The sequence below is a fragment of the Pterocles gutturalis genome, unplaced genomic scaffold (assembly GCF_000699245.1).
Source record: "Pterocles gutturalis isolate BGI_N339 unplaced genomic scaffold, ASM69924v1 scaffold15911, whole genome shotgun sequence".
Taxonomy (NCBI): Eukaryota; Metazoa; Chordata; class Aves; order Pterocliformes; family Pteroclidae; genus Pterocles; species Pterocles gutturalis.
In genome coordinates, this window is record NW_010098171.1 from 47,954 (window position 1) to 65,453 (window position 17,500).

The 17,500-nt window shown below is 40.1% G+C and overlaps 1 protein-coding gene across 3 annotated transcripts in view; it reads right to left on the reverse strand.

Moving 5' to 3' along the window:
• RUNX1T1 (runt-related transcription factor 1; translocated to, 1 (cyclin D-related)) overlaps positions 1-17,500 on the reverse strand; it is a 93,486-nt gene that overhangs the window by 21,307 nt on the left and 54,679 nt on the right. For all 3 annotated transcript variants that reach the window (XM_010088007.1, XM_010088015.1, XM_010088023.1), the window contains exons 5-8: positions 14,234-14,415; positions 6,385-6,635; positions 5,035-5,120; positions 4,184-4,385 (exon numbers count right to left, since the gene is read on the reverse strand). In XM_010088007.1, coding sequence (XP_010086309.1) covers positions 4,184-4,385; positions 5,035-5,120; positions 6,385-6,635; positions 14,234-14,415 — 721 coding nt within the window. The remainder of the gene's footprint in view (positions 1-4,183; positions 4,386-5,034; positions 5,121-6,384; positions 6,636-14,233; positions 14,416-17,500) is intronic.

The following is a 17,500-nucleotide window of genomic DNA, read 5'->3' on the forward strand; positions in this document are numbered from 1 at the left end:
CCCCGGATAACACTGAAAGTACGAGGGTGAACAACCTTTGATAAAATATAAACTAGCTCTGAAAGGGTTAAAATTTAAAAATGTATTAAGAAATGGCTAACCTATGTGTTTTTGACAAATTCATATACTTCTGAGAATCCTGGCTTCCTGGGCAAATCCAGCGGGTATTGGCACTCTTCAGTTGGAGATTTCAAACTCTGTTTTGTAAGATTTCCATTCAGATAAATTCAACAGACACAAAATATCAACATCGCTGCAGACCTTCTGAGGTGTGCCTACACCACTTATCTAGAGCCACAGCTGCACTCTGTAAGGTTATAGATCTTGTTTATAACCCACGATGTTGAAGAACCCTCATCTTTAATTTATGCGACGGTGTGTATTTCAGTATACAATGCCTGATATGTGTAATTATTCACTATTAGGATGAAAGTTGCAGTCCTGCTGCAGTATGTAGTACTGAAATTCTTCAGCAGAAATGGAGGAGTCGGATGATGTATTATTCACTTTATAGACCATCACAGTTCATCAAGTGAATATATATAAAGTCTGAGTCATTTTTAGACTTTCATAAACATGTATTATTCAGGCTGAAAAGAATGGACCCATCTTACCTTCAACACAGTCTCAGAGAATAATAAGAGCTTGTAACCTGTTGTAGCTGACTAATGCATGTATTGGATTACACCACATTAAAATGAATGATCAAATATTTCATTTGATTTCTTAATTAAAAATATCAACAGAAAAATATTGATCAGATACTGTGAACGGTCAAGCTCAACATGATTTACATGGCTGTCAAATTAAAAGAAGCACAAAAATTTTTGGCAGAAAAAAAGGGTCTGGTGATTCAAAATTACAACCAGAATTTTCTTCAATTTCTTTTGGACTCAAACTATCTATGCTAAATTTCATAGAATCATAGAATCATTTAGATTGGAAAAGACCTTTAAGACCATTGAGCCCAACCATTAACCTAGCACTGCCAAGTCCACCACTACACCATGTCCCCAAGCACGACATATTTCGTCTTTTAGATACCTCCAGGGATGGAGCCCTTCCCTGGACAGCCTGTTACAATGTTTGACAAACCTTTGGTGAAGAAATTTTTCCTAATATCCAATCTAAACCTCCCCTGGTGCAATTTGAGGCCATTTCCTCTTGTCCTATCCCTTGTTACTTGGGAGAAGAGACCAGCACCCACCTCACTACAACCCCACTTCAGGTAGTTGTAGAGAGTGACAAGGTCTTCCCCTCAGCCTCCTTTTCTCCAGGATAAACAACCCCAGTTCCCTCAGCCACTCCTCATAAGACTTGCTCTCTAGACCCTTCACCAGCTTCATTGCCCTTCTCTGGACCCGCTGCAGCACCTCAATGTCCTTCTTGTGGTGAGGGGCCCACAACTGCACACACTATTCAAGGTGCGGCCTCACCAGTGGATCATCACAGTGGATCATCACAGGGGGATGATCACTTCCCTAGTCCTGCTGGCCACACTATTGCTGATGCAGGCCAGGATGCCGTTGGCCTTCTTGGCCACCTGGGAACACTGCTGGCTCATGTTCAGCCGGCTGCCAACCAACACCCCCAGGTCCTTTTCTGCCAGGCAGCGTTCCAGCCACTCTTCCCCAAGCCTGTAGCATAGTTGCATAGCGTTGCAGGGGGTTGCTGTGCTCAGACTTTTTCAGCGAGAGCTATCTAGGAAGACCGTGGCATAATGTTTATAGTGAGAACTTATCACTTCAGTGATGATATTTTAATCATAAAGAAAAAGAAACAAAGGCACAGACAATGTAGCCATATGGCCCCCTTTTTTTTCCCCTCTTGCTAGTGGAGATGACAAGATGGATTTAAAGGGTGGATTACCTTGCTTAAAAAAAACAAAAGCACAAAGGGGAATCACTGACATTTAGAATCCCTGCAGCAAAAAACAATATTTACATGTTGTGGCACTTTAATTAAAATATTGGAAGAATTTTTCAACCTTTTCCTTCTCACTTCAAAACTAAAATAAAAAGCCCTAAACAGAACAGTGTCTCAAGGCTCACAGACACTGCTTCAATTTTATTATTCTTCTGAATGTCAGTGTTCATTTTGTTAACTATCTTACCACCAAATTTTAGGAAATATAAGGATTACCCTTACAAATACTCCAAAGTAAGTATTTTCTGCCCTACATGTCAGACATAAAAGCACTTATTCATATTTATGACTGATATGGACGCTACATCACTGAAGCAATCCAAGTTTCACATCCATGAGTCTAGGGAAGTAGTTTTTAAAGCCAGATAACCAAAATGGATATGTTAAAATTGAACCAGACTCACTCCAACCAGTTTAGCTGTACCCGTAGTACTGCAGGGGTGACTGGTGATTCCAGTGTCAAAGGCTGTGCCATATAACGTCTTTTTAAGCAAACAGACTTTGCTGTTTCCAATAATTTGTCTTGAAAAATACAAAAAAAAAAAAAAATATAGGGATCTAATTGTAGGTTTGATCTTCATTTTATCTTTTGTTGCTGTTGTGGTGGTTATGAGTATTTTTCTTGGATTGTACTGTTATCTATGAAGTTTTGATGAATGTTTTGAATTACAGTTTCTTTGGAGAAATTATAAAAATGCAGTTTCCGTTCTCTATTTTTTTTACCTATTAACTGTACTTACAAGCACTATGGCCTTTCTCTTTTTGCATCGTAGCTTTACTAGAGACCAGTGCCACTGCTTTTGTTCTAGGGGTTTCCTTAAAGTGTTCTTCCCAAAGTTGCACACGTGATCGACATTTCAGGTGCTGTATTTATGAATCTTTCTTTACATTACATTTAACACTATTTGTATAAGCCATTACCTGAATGCTTCTTTCTTAGAAGGGCTCCTCTAGGGACAAGACTTATTAGTGAAGTTATAACAGCATTTCCATAACCCTTCCTTTCACTGACTGAAGCTAATTTATAGAGCTATTTGCTCAGATCATTTGACACACACACACACAAAAAGGTTTGTTTGTTATCAAGAGGAACTAAATATTACAATAAGAACTCTAAAGATTTACCAGGAGGAAGATGGAGAGGGCATTAGATTTGTTTTTCTGTTTTTCTATCTGCAATTAAATAAGTTTTAGATTTAATGAGTTATTCTTAAGAGCAAAAGGAAAATACAGCTTTAAATAAAGTATAGTTGCAAAATAACACATTCAATTCTACTAATGACCACAGTTTATGATGTTTTTAAGTAGATGTAATTAGATATGGACAATTTATTTTTTTAAAGATAAATATTAGACAAGCGATCACAGTTTCTCGTTCTCTTCAAAATAGTGGAGAACAATAAAAAGGCATCACCAAGATGTCCTTCTTTACTACAGCTGCTGTAAAGGCGAGGGGATGGGGCAGAAGCAGGCCAGTGTACTAATCAATCACAGAAGGCCCACAAAATAAAAGCTTGTTTTCAAACAGCAGAGTCATCCTGGACTAGTTGTGTGAGGTACTGTGTGAGTTATTGTGAAGGTCTGCAGGGGCTGAAAGTCCACCTGCTTGGTCTGCTCCTCGTAAAGTGGGCTTTGCAGCTTGAGCCAAGCTCCCAGTGTCTCTGTAACTACACAGCCAGCAATACCCAAACTTGCTCAGACACACCTGCGTGAGCTGCAGCAGTGGCCACGTGCCTGTGGGCATCCCAGATGTTATTTCTTTCTTATACATAAACCAAATCCAGCTAAGGAGTACCCATATCTTTGTATCTCCTTTCATTTCCTTAGAAAAGACAACTTCCAAGTTAGGTCCTTTGATTTGAGAAGGGGAAAGCCCTTGGTTTCCAAGTGCTAACATTCCAGAAGCACCTATGGATTTCCTTAAGCAGGTGAGGGAGGGAGTTAGAGAGGACAGTCAGTGCACATCTCGCTGCTCTGCTGCCCCTGTGTGACAGCCTCTCCTCCTGCCCCACCACTCTCAGACATTGCTGAATGGAACACACATTACCAAGTACCATCAAAACCACCAAGCCACTTCCCATGTTCACATGACTATAAGGTTAACCGAGTTACAGTTCATTCAGTAGTCGGCAGAAAGGAGTATTTCAGCACTGTGACAAAAGAAAAATCAGAAGAACAAATATGAATTTCATCTAGCGCTTAGCTGAGCTGAAACAGGATAAACAAGAATAAACGATTTTTAATGAGGATATTGTACCTAATGTAACCGGATCTGGATTCACTGGGCTCTGCTGTCTGGAATGACTACTGCTGCTGTTACCGCCTTTTTTTAAATCTTCCGCATCACTGTACCGCCGTATCCAGTAATTCAGCTCCTCACGGTCTGCTTCTTGACATCGCCGTAGTACAGTGAGAGATCGCCTAGTTTTTTCCACCATGTCCATTATGCAGTTTAACAGCTATTCACAGTGATGGAGAAGAGAAAGAAAAAAGAACATTTTATTCATACGCTGACAGAAAAACAAAGAAAACATTAATATGCAGAGTGCCTGGGATTTAAGAATGAAGACATTTCTGCCTGTTATTTGAAATACAGATGAAAAATTCTGGCTTTGCTTTTAAGAATGACAATCCCTTCCTGTTTAACTGGTGATCCTAAACTGTACAAATATGGATTTCTGGGGGAAAGGAAAAAGACAAGGAGAGAAAGACTGAACAGACCGCAGTCCCACCATTAGTATCACACGGCACCAGACGCCAGGAGACCTGGTCCAGAACTGATGCCTACAAATGTTGTAAGAGCTAATAAATTCAAAGAACAAATCCAATTAACCACCACTAAGGGTGAGGGTCACGTGTTCCAGATACAGGGTTTATGGAGCAGTGTCCACTCCCCTTTTGGCAGCCTGTAATAATCAGGATACTGCAATAGGCATTTGAACAGCACAGCCTAACATGAGCTACCTAATGAGGAACATCAAGCCCCTAGATCTAATCACCGCTGTTTTCAAAACTTGTCCAGGGATTCAGATTTGTTTCAAAAGTTTAAATTCCTATCTTAGAAGGGCTCCTTTCAGACAATTATACATGAGTACATTTAACCCTTACATGGTCAAGGTGTTTCCACTCTTCTGCCCATTCTCTGTCTGTTAGCCTGTGATCAATCATTTCTTCTTGACGTGTGCCATGCAACCCTGCCAAAAAGGAGAAAATCATATTTATAATGTTAGGAGTCCTTGGGGGGGGAAGGGAAGAAAAAAGAACCTGTCAGGCAAATATAGGATAAATCACCTGGTCTAGTATCAGGAAAAAAAAAATAAATGGACGCTTAAGAACTTTGCTCTAAGTTCTCTTTAGCACTTTTCCCCACAGAAGATGCTACTGATTTACTCACTTTAATGTCTTCAGTTCTGCAAGTGCTGTAGGTTGCAAGATGAACTCTCAAGAATGGACATAACTCTTTCTGATTATATACAATTCCAACATATAATATATAATACAATATATAATTCTTCATTTGCACTACTTGGAGAAGTCAGCAAGACAATTATTTGGTAACTCATTGTATCAAATACTAGCTGTACTTCAGAGAGTGAAAATATATTAATGTAAACTCAACATTATTTCACCAAATGCAGTAATTACTACCATGTCAACGGAGCATCATTAAGGGTTCATCCCTTCACAGATGTTTAAACAACATGTGGTTAAAATGCGGCACATGTATCAGAGCAGCTGACAACACGATACAACCAAGCCAGTATTTATTATCAACACTCAAGAGGAACCCACACTTGCTCTTTGTTTACAATCCTCTGTACAGATGCTGAATAGTTGTAAATGCTCCTCTTCTATTGAAGATTTGTTTAAACCAAGGAAAAATAGTAAATGCAGATGTGAAGCAAGCCAGGCAAATCCAAGAGCATCAGACATTCCAATAAACCAAAACGTGCTGCAAGGGCAGCCCTGTGCGGGGTGTGGTTGGTGCTGCTGCTATTCGCATCCTCTGCAGACATCCCCACGCTGCACCGCGCTCTTGAGATGTCACACACTGAACGCTTCTCCAAAAGCTAATAACCTTCCTCTAGTCTAAGGTGAAATCAAGCTATATCAGTGTTGCTATCATCACAAATATGGCATTAAAAGAAAAATAAAAGGCTCTACCTATCCTTGCCTGACGGACACCTGAGTGTCCATGTCATCTATGCAGCTGTGAAAGGACAGGCTCCTCCTTCTGACTCTCTTGCTTTAGAGTGTAGCAAAGACACAATTCAATCCACTTTTTCAAATAAAAATCTGAAATAGGGCCATTAGAAGCAGCTAGATGGACAAACAGCTACAAAGGCTACATCTGAATGGCACATATATTAAATCAGGGGAAAAAACACTTCACAATAGAGAACATAATTACAAAGAAAAGATAAATCTGAAAAAAAACAGAAAATCAACATGCCTTACCCATAGGTCTGTTTCTGTCCCTGAGGTCCCTGTGGTTGGGGTGTCTGTATGAGTCCCTGTAGTGGTGGGCAATGGCCATATCATCCAAACGATAATGCTGAGGTGGAGGTGGGGTGGGATGAGGCAGACCATTGGGCTGATAAGATAAGCCATTATTTGGACTGTACCGCTGGCCTGGGCTAATAGTGCAGGGCCGCTTGCTTGGATGCTCTGAGTGCAAAGGCTCTCTGTCAAAGCCATTTTCTTTGGTTCTGAAAAACAAAGCAAAGGAACTTTAATCCGCTTAGTGAGCAGAGCAGCTCAGGAACAGGCACCTCCACCTACACGTGCTGCTGTAGGAACTAAAGCTTGTTCTTTCACTTTGCTCCAAGTGTGTGGCATTGCAGAACGTTTCACAACACTGCTTATTCAAAATATACAAAAGACACATTCACCTTGTCTAACTCTTCCTGCAACCTGAGAAGTACTACCAGTGTAAGCCTTCCGATGGATCAGCTTAAAGAGTTGGGGTGGAGGTGGAGCAGCATTCACTGCAATCTCTGGTGGAGGGGATGGATACCCATGTAATTGCAGAGCTGGAAACAATCAGCTGATACATGAAGCCAGAGGCTGAGAAATTCCTGCTTTCAGTAGTGCTATAGCATATAGCAATTAGGGGAAACCTGCAGTTAAAGAAATGTGGTTTTTTCAAGAGCATGGCATACAGTCTTAAGGTAGTGCATGTCTGTGCTGAAGGTCAGCTGTACGTAATGCCAGGATGAGTGCCCGTCAAGATCAGTGTCACACTGAGACTTTGGGCAAGAATGACTCTAAATGATGAGAAATGCTTCCTTCAGAGATTTTTGTACCATCTGGGCTACTTCAGTCAAAGCTGCTGTGCCTGTCATTAATTTTGCAGGAATATGTGGTTACACTGAGGACCTCAATAACGTTCAAGATTTCCCACTCCATTACTCCTAGACAGGGGTTTGATGCTCAGGCAACTCTGAAGAGCTATCAGGGAGAAGGGCAGGTTTTTATGTCATAGATATTAATTAATTCAATTAATAATCAGTTATTTCCAAATAACTCTCTATTTTGCACCTTTGCCTGAGAACCTGTAACTCACACTGAACTAATTTTCCATTAAAATAAAAAACGAAAGGCTAGAGTTACTTCAATGGGTTCACAACTTCTTTAGGAAAGCTCTGTTTCATTGAAGTAGCAGGTTTTGTACCACAGGAATAAACAAAACCTACAGGAAATTAGCTCTGAATTGAAAGGTTGCTAGATATGAATATCACAACTCCTGAGGTTGCATCCCTCCCTTCAAACAGCTAAGACATTCTAGCCTTTTTTAAAGAGAACATTCTCCTCCATAATATATGGATAGCATAATACATCTTCCTTGTAAAAACATAGTTTTTTGTCATTTTGACAGGAATGTGAATTTGATTTAATTTTCTTGTTTGCTGGCTGTTAACTGCCCTTCAACATACCCTCCCCTACAAACCAACCAACCTCTAGGGACTCTGTGGAGAAACACTCAGTGTATTAACTGTTGCCCCTCAATAGGTTCTCCTTTCATGTCAATGAGAGGAAGGATGAAACCAAACTTTTGCCAATATCCACTGGGAGAGAGGATCGAAGTAAGATCTTGCAATTACCAGCAGGAAATTAAAAAATGGGTTGCAGTGTTTTCAGAAGGAGTAAAGAGATTTTCCAGGGACCTCACCACAATCATTAATGCCAGAGAAGTTGCAGGTGTGTATTTCTGTTAGTATACCTTAACTTGGCAAAGAAGGGAGAATCTTTCACCAATACAGCAGGACAGCTGTTCTAATTTTGAGCAGAGATATAAAAGACATACTTTGTTAAAGTGGAGTATGTACCTTCTTCCAAAGCAAACACAGAATGGCTGTGAAAACTCCTGATCAGGAAAACCTGAGGACCATCGTATATTTTTTATGACTTTTGGCACAATGGAAGTGCTTACAATAACTCCCAACGGGTGGTGATGTTTTTGACAGCTGTCCAAGACAAGTTTTGTATTTAGTTTCTGGTGTATGTTCTCTTTGCACATATCTACTCAAACTCAACGTCCAGGTCCTTCAATTGTAAAAATACTATGCAAGAAAAAAAAAAAAAAGGACTTCCCTGTATGTATATGCTATGCTATTAATTTGCCAAAATTTTTCAGTGTTATAGTGTAGAATAATCTCTAAGATGGGGAAAAAATCATAAACTGTAAATAATTAAATAACTTAATTGAATTTTTTTTTTAATCACTCAGTGTAAGGAAAACACACCAGAAAACTGACAAGTAAGAATCCAGTTTTTCTTTCCCGCACTATAATCAGATGTTAAAATTACATCTTTACATGCAAGTGTACTTACTTGTACCTTACTGCACAGGTACTTCTGTGTTTTTTTGGGCAAGCTTTGTACTTTATTGCCATAACTGGAATGCTCTGCATTAGCCTGGACAACACACCAGCATATCCACTTTCTTCTAGAACCTTAAGTTTGACTAACACAGAAATTAACATTACCATTGAAAACATATTTACTAAAATTAAATTCTTATTTTTGCTGTTATGCTGGGTAATGGCTGTTGGGTCTTTTCTGACTGTTAAAACTTCAATTCTACAGTTTGTTGCTGTATTTTCTGCACTGACCAAATAAACAACTTAGAATGCCAGAATGAGACTGTACGTAAACTCATCTTGTGTTTCTGAACATTTAAAGTACATAAAAAGGTAAAAACTTTTGAAGTCTCATCAGAACAGGAATCACTGGCAAATTTACTATATCTGAATATACTGAACATAATGATAAAAGACAAAGTACTGAAGAGTGCTAGAACTAGATGCCCTGAACTCAACCTACTATTTATTCTCCTTCTGATCTCAGTCCTACTCATTCTTCCAGGTCTCACCCCCTTGGGACAGCAGCATTTCCCCAAGGGCCAGAGGCAGCACTCCTGTTTCACAGTAATTGGCAGACCCCTGTGAGTACTAGATCCAAATCCAAAACGGCCACAATATTCGTCTGATTTCATCTGATTTTCATCTGATCCACCTAATTTTGCAAAGCAACAACAAGCTGTAGAGAGGAAATAAAACTGAATGTGTAGGAAGTCGAACTGACATATTTTCTTGTTTTTCTTTTCTTGCTCCTGTTGGTCACATTTTCCTTGCTGTGCACAGAAATTGATACTCATTTGGAAAACTGGCAATATGGAAAAGATGGGGTCCTTCAGCTACAAACATGAAATAGGTCATTCTACTTGGAGCTATGATGTACTCAGTTTAAAGGTAGCAGAATAGATGCTAGTCAACAGTCTGTACCCATTTAACAGAATTTATGTTGTTATCATTTCAGTTTTGAATTATTGCAATCTATGGATAGTTTTCTGGGTAGGAAATGTGACTCCGCAAAACTGCCTTGGCTGGAAAATTAAGTTTCACCTGATAAGAGTATAACACCAATTTCAAAGAACACTGAAGTCAGCTCGCAAGAAGCTGTTCATCTGCTATTTGTGCAAGATGCTTTGATTTAAATTGGACTTCCACCAACAAAGCCTTGATGACCAAGCAAGTGAAAATGCTTTGCTGGAATAAAATACTTATTTTGTTTATAATACTGCGTTACATAGAAGATTAATATTGCCTTGCTAATAGTTCATATTAAGAAAATTCTTTTAAATTCCTCATGATTACATACAGCTTACAAGGAGCATAGCTGTAAGCATCCTTCACCTTCCTGAGACCTGGAGGAGCTTCTTCAAATAGGAAGATTTACCTAACAGAACTATCAAAGTTGGTCTCTGTGCCCTGCCTGACATGAATTCCTTGTCAGGAGTGCCAAGGGTACAGCATGCACAGCAGCACCTTGGTAAGTCACAAAACAGTCATAGCCACTATTGTTTTCTTCTCACTTAAAATTAGAGCTATTCTAACAGGTTTTTTTGCTATCCTATATCCACTTGATAGGCAGCTGTCATAAATGTAGAGTCACTCTATGACACATTCATGTGCCATACAGCCCTTCCCAGCAAGCTCAAAGGATAAGTAATTAGCAAGAAGTCTTTTGTGGTTAATGTATTTTAAATCATGTTATTTATAACTAAGCATTCATTCACCAAAATAAAAGCTCACATTGGTCCAAGATCCTTTGCTTTACTACAGTAGAATGTAAACTCCAAAAGTTGTAAACAAAATATAGTGAACACTTTGTTCATGACGTGTCATGAACAAATTACCAAAATGTGTTGTCTCCTCAGGTGTCAGTTTTTCTCTCTTGCAGTGACTGATGGTTCCCAGTGTTATTACAGAAACAGATTGATCTTTTTAATGAGCTAGTTTAATAGACTCCAAAATCTCACCGTGGCTGCTCATCCGTGTCAGACCATATGCACCAAGAAAACATTCACTAAAACACAAAGCTCTGCTGTCAGATTGCTCTATAAAACCTCACATACAGTAGGCTTGGATATGCAGATAAATAACCAGAATTGGAAAATGCATATGCAAAAAAGGTTCTGAAATTATCAGCAGAAAAAAATTACTGTATGGCGATTTTCTTTAACAAAAGATCACGAGGTGAATGTGGTTATGTGCAACACACATGTTCCACTTCCTTTGCCTAAGCCCTTACTGTATTTTCCCTCTATGGGAATCAATGGTATGTTGCTACCCATGGCCAAAAGAAAAATGTAAATATGGAAGAATGTATATATATTTTTCTAATATATATGTCTATGTATCATATACACACACATGCATCTATATATGAGATACATTACATAAACACCATATACAATGTATGTGTGTATGTGTATATTTATATAAACTCAAATCCCTTGGGAGGTGAAAAAGATACCACAATTTACTACAGTGAGAGACATCTCCAAACAAAATTATTCCAACTGCTTTTAGTTCCCCTGGAAAGACGTTGCCTTTTAGTCATTTTTTTACGTATTCTAGCAAGAGTCACAGCAAACCCTCCTCTTAAAGGATGCTTCATACCTTCCACTGTGCTTTTATTAGTATATTTGAAAACTACTTAGATATCTAAACAAAAAGAAGATATATTTAGAGATGCTTCCTCCTGCTCCTCTGTAAACAATTAAAATAATTAATAGTGTAATGGGTATAAAGCCAGACAAGTATTTGGTTTCAATACTCACTCTGTCTAGGCATGCTCTGGCTCTGAGGACAGTTTTTTGTGGTTTATTTACTTACATTATCCAAATTACAAGGTATGCAAACTCCCATTCAGTAGATTTAAGAATCTTTCTAACAGCATCTTGTTCCTTTTACTAAATCTGTAGTACAAATGTTTTTGAGTGCACAAGACAACTCCACTGAACTTGGTTCAGTCAGAACTACAGTATGAGTCTATTTTCCTCAGCATAGCTTTAATCATAGTCAGTGGAGAAGTAGGTATGGCTAACCAGTGACAGGGTTGTTTGATACAGCAAAAAAAACCTTTTTGTTTTAAGCTCAAGGCACCATTCCAATGGGCGAGATGAGCACTCTCTTTACAGGTCTTTCATGACAGCAAAGAATCTCACTGTCAAAAAAAAAAAAGTTGTGAAGGCAAAGACTAATATGGGGTGTTTTCATTACTAAGTTCTTGTACCAGTCTTTACCTGCACCACCCATCCCCTCCTACGCAACCAGAACTGAAGGTAACATAGGTAAGACAGTATTTATTACAAAATAACTGAAATCCAACACTGTCAAAGTGGGTCTCAAAGGGGGAGAGCATTGTTCCAGCATACTAAGGAAGAAAAACAAAAGAAATATTTTATTGCCCTTTTTCCTTTGTGGCTTTATGGGAGAAGCAAGTAATATTGCTCCCTATTAACAGAAAAAGAAGTAAGCTAGGGCTGTCAGGAAGGCACATCCCTCTTCTCCTCTGTATTCTCTGCCAAGCAAGACCTCACAGGCTTATAATGAGATAATTTAACGTGTGTCCATCTATTTGCAGGAAAACCACCATGTCTGCTACTGACAATGGACTACAGCATGCTGATATGTAAGTTATTAAACAAGACACACAAGATGTTAAGAGGCCTTTTTAATAGACGTTTTGGTACACCGCTCTGCAAGGACCGAGGACACATAGCAGAACCACCCCAGGGAGCTATATTTCAGCTTTGGAATCATTTCTCTTTGCACAGAGTAATAGACTACGTAGAAAATGTATGAAAATTAATCATCTTTCTTGGATGCAGTTAGTAAGTTTGTGTTAACACTCATGGCTGTTTCAGTTTGGTCTGGTTGTCAGGATAAAAAGGTGAAAAGAGAGTATATGGACAAGGGCTTCTCTGCTGGTATCTTTATTTTCTTTCTGGTCCATAGGGATTTCCCTGAAACACAATCTACAGCAAAATACTTTCACACTTTCGCCTATCCAGTGACTTTAGTTTTCACTGCTCACTTCTGGCTCTGAGTAGCTTAAAGTTCTACTATGCAGGCTTTTTCAAGATCTTGCATCTACATCATCTACATCATTAATGTCTCACTTTCATAATACGCTCAAATATTTGGTGTTGAATTTTCATCTACCATCCTCAGGAACTTTCAGACTTTGTTTTCTCCATAGGCTTTGTGCTATCACAGACTGTCCCTACACAAAAACGTCACCTGTCTACAAACTTGCAAGCCTTCTTGACTTTGCAAATCTTCATCCTTTTAATTTAAAAGATAACTAGGACACTTGCAGTGTCTTGTGCATGCAGGTAGGGGCATTTGTCAGAACAGCATTATGAAAGTTTTCCATACTACAAAATCCATGACAAACAAAACTAAGAAAAATCCAATATTTGGGCCTCCCAAAAGTAACATTTATACTCTGGCCAAATTTCTAACACTATCATAGGGAGACCGTTAAAAATAAATAACCACGAGTCATTTTCTTGTAATGCTAAACAAAGAACTTTATTCCAGTAAGAAAAAGAGAAAATTGTTCCATATCCCTAAAGCTACTGTACACTGCACACTCACTTGCCCTATTTCTTCATGAACTCCTTCTCAGCTCAACAAAAAAACAGATTTCAGTGAACGTTTCTCCTGTTTGGAAGAAATATCCTTATGGATATTGGAGATATGGATATGGAAAGTTGGAGTCAAAGCCCTGACTGCACTCTGGAGCTTGCCCTGCACTTCCCATATGAGTGGCTAGCCACTTTCCCCACATTTACAGTTTAATCCAACAAAACCTCAAACACAAAGGACTTGCATATTGGCCTGGAGTGATGTGCTGATAATCATTTTATGCTCCTCAGAAATACTATACACCAAATAGCTAGCATGGTACTGGCTGGCCAGTACTGTTTCTATGTAGGTATGAGCATGGGGTGTCCTCAGGCAGCCTGAGTCAGTGTGTGTGCATGTATATCACAGAATCATAGAATTGCCTGGGCTGGAAAGGACCTCAAAGATCATCAAGTTCCACCCCCCCTGCCATGGGCAGGGACACCCTCCACTAGCCCAGGTTGCTCAAAGCCTCATCCAGCCTGGCCTTGAACCCCTCCAGGGATGGGGCATCCACAGCTTCTCTGGGCAACCTGTTCCAGTGCCTCACCACCCTCACAGTGAAAAATTTCTTCCTATGTACACATATATATGTATACACACAGGCACACACATACACATATGTACACATACATGCATACACACATCCACAAAGCTAATCTGGCTGGTGCATAGCTGTAATGAGGACAGGACCCGCACCCAGGGAACACCACCCATGCTCCCCCAGGCACCCACCCACACACTCCCCACTCGCTAGCGGAGCTCGGCAGGTTCGACCCATGGGATATATCTGAGGGGGGTGTGAAAGGCACAGCAGTGCTCACCTGTCTGGAGTTCGCCTCTTCCCGTTTTCGTTCACATCGAGAAGCAGCTCTGAGGAGTCAACAGGTGAGGTGGTGCTGGCATCCAGAAGCAGCTGTTCGTGCTGGGCGAGGTACTGGGCTGGGTTCTGCTTGGCTAGCCTTGCACAGTGCAGCAGCTCCCGCTGCAGCAGGGGCAGATTGGCCTGCAAGAGCAGTGCACACGTTAAGAGGGCGGCTCGCAGGCAGTTTCAACAGAGATGAAGCAGAAAATCAGAAATCAATTAGGGAAGCCTGCTCTGAGATGAACCTGTTGCAAGCATCCTCAACTAGGTTTGTTGTGGTTAGCTGCCTGAAAGCAGGCAGCCTCCTTACAGGGTCAGGTCACTGTTGTGGTAAGTACACACGGAAGGATGAGACTTCACTGAAAATGGAAAAGAAAACTGTAAATAGTCCTGAGAAAACCACACCTTTAAAAAGAGAAAAAGCGCTGCCCCGGCTGACTTCATCCTCTTTCTTACTATCCAAAACTTGAGCTCCTATGGAGCAGCAGTTTTCAACAAGTGACAAACCTTCTTCAATATTTGTTCCCCATTCAGACTGTAGCTAGTACTTAGAAACTGTTGGAAACCATAGGATCTGCAGCACCATACGTTGCCTCAGTCATCGTCCTTCAAGGGCCTTGGGGAGAACAGGATTGCCCTCAGCTTTCTCACTACACTTGCAGTTACACATTAAGATAAAGAACACAACAAAATCTTGGGTTCCAGAGCTTCAGTTAATCACCTGGAGAGCTACGACCCTCCTCCTAGCCAGATGTACCTTGAAGTATTCTAAACTTTCCTCTCAGGTGTCCACTGGGACTTGGGTCACAGGCTGGAGAGTATCAGGACTCGGACACAGAGAACTGAAAATGCTCATTGATCCCTGGGTGGCACATTTTGCCCATCTCCTGGGGTCATACTTCGTTGTATCACTTGCCAGATTTGAGAGCAAAGTGGAACTGTATGTCCTTCCCCTCCATGGAGACAGTAACACATCCTGGGAAACATCTTCCTCTCTTTGCAGCACCTCAGCAGTCCAGTCATTTCTAACCTACATATTTGTGCCATAAGGTGATGTGCCCTGACCTCTCTTCTCTGTGCCTAGCACACAATGACCTGTTGCCTGGGGATTTTTAAGCATTGGGTTAAATTTCATTACCTTTACTAACTAGAGGTGTAACAAAGAACTCCAATGGTTCCCTTTGCTTTTGAAATAACTCCCATAGAAAAAAATAAATATTTTTTTTTTAAATCCCCCCCTGTTTTTTTGTAAACAGGAAAATAATTCTGAAGTCAAAGTTCTGCATCTAATGTGCAGGGAACCAAACACAAAAAAGCAGATTTTCTGGAAAGTTTTGAGCACAGTTTGGTAACTCACATTGCTTGCATTATAACAATGGCAAATGCGCCAGCACCTGTTGCTGTACAGTAGAAGCAGATCCAAAAAAATGCCAGAATAGGGTCAGTACATATTAACCTTTCAACACCGAAAAAACCCCACCAATTGCTATCACTTATCCATCTTAGAATGGGAAGACAGTCAGTTGTGGAAAAATGGAGCTTTTTTCAAACCTCCACAGAACACAAATACTTTGTGGCAGTACCAAAGAAATATCGTCTTTTGGTTATTCTCTGTCACACTTTTGTCCAGGGCTACCACCTAACAGAGAGAGAGATTGAATGGTCTTGCAAGCGGGATTTTTCACTTGTTTTAATTTCATTGTTATTTTTTAAGAGCTCACACAGAATCAAAGTCAAGACGCTCAACTACCTGAACTGCATCACGTGGCAGGAAATGATTGGAGAAGTTTATATATGCTTACAAATAAATATCTGGAGGAAATAATAGCATCAGACCTAGGATTTTAATAGTGGTGCATACTTGCAAGATGTATCATCACACCTCAGCATGCCTGTGAGGTAGAAATGTGAAGTCCCCACATTGCAGTTGAGAAATCAAGGGAAAAACAACACATTTGTGTTCCTTAGTCACTGTCACAAACAAAAGGGACCTATTTCATACATGGGCACTCCTGCCAACCAAATTTTGAAAAAACCCCCTTGGTTTATTTTACTTGTTTTCCTTCTAAATAAATGTTCATTCTTGCTATTTAACCATAAATGCTAAGATTTACAGTTAGAGGTATCCTTTATTCTAAATGGATTGAACATGTTTTCTATGCACAGAACAGATGTACAAATTTTGATATATTTAGTAAACATGGATCTACTCAGTTTCATAAATTTTTAGAAGTTATTACAGAAAACTATGAATGACATGCCTCTTAATTTGGGTTTATAATGGCATCAAGCAACATTTGTTCAAAGTGAAGAAAAGCAGTATTCGAAAACTTTTAGTTCAACGCAAGTACGTTCAATCTGCTCAAGATGTTATTCTAAACAACCTTTACCAAACCATATAGTCAAAAATAATTGGCTTATTGGAAGAAAAAGAATCAGGACCTCTCTTTGGCTAGGTCAAGTGTACAATCATTTCTGGTCATTACGGCCCCGATAACACAACAAGATCTAGTTTTTGGGAAGCCAGATGCAGAATGAAGCACCGACATTCTTCGTACTGTGAGCAGGGAGAGGACCCCTCTCCTAAGGAGGAAGGAGCGGCAGAGAGACAACATGGACTGACTGCAACCCCCATTCCCTGCCCCCTGAACCACCAGGGAGGGAGAACGCAGAGAAACCAGGAACAAAGCCTTTGGGTCTGGGAAGAAGGGAGGGGTGGGAGAGAAGTGCCTTTCTAAGATGTAGTTCTTTTTCTCATTATCTTGCTTTGGTTTTGATTGTAAATATTGTTAACAAATGAATTTTTTAATTTTATTTTTGTTTTCCCAAGTCATGGCAGTTTCTTGCCCATGACCATAGGCGGTGAGTGAACCCTCCTAGTCCTTGCCTCAGCCCAAGAGGTTTTTAGCAAGAGGCTGTGTGGTGGCTTTTAAAACCACAACAGATACAAAGGCTTATGCAGAGGTTCGCTAGCTGACAGCAGAGGCACTTCTGTCAACGTGCAGTAGTCCATTTGTCCCAGGATCACTGCTGCTGCCTGCAGACAGACTTTCATACCTCTGCATGTGACATACAAACCAGTTCTCAACCAGAAGCCAGATATATATGTTAGAAAAACACTGACTGCAAACAAATGTGATATTACTGGCTTAAAATCCCCTAAAATGTTGCACTTCAGCATCTGGAATATGGTCCTACTCTTGTTTTGGATTGGATCTCATATCCT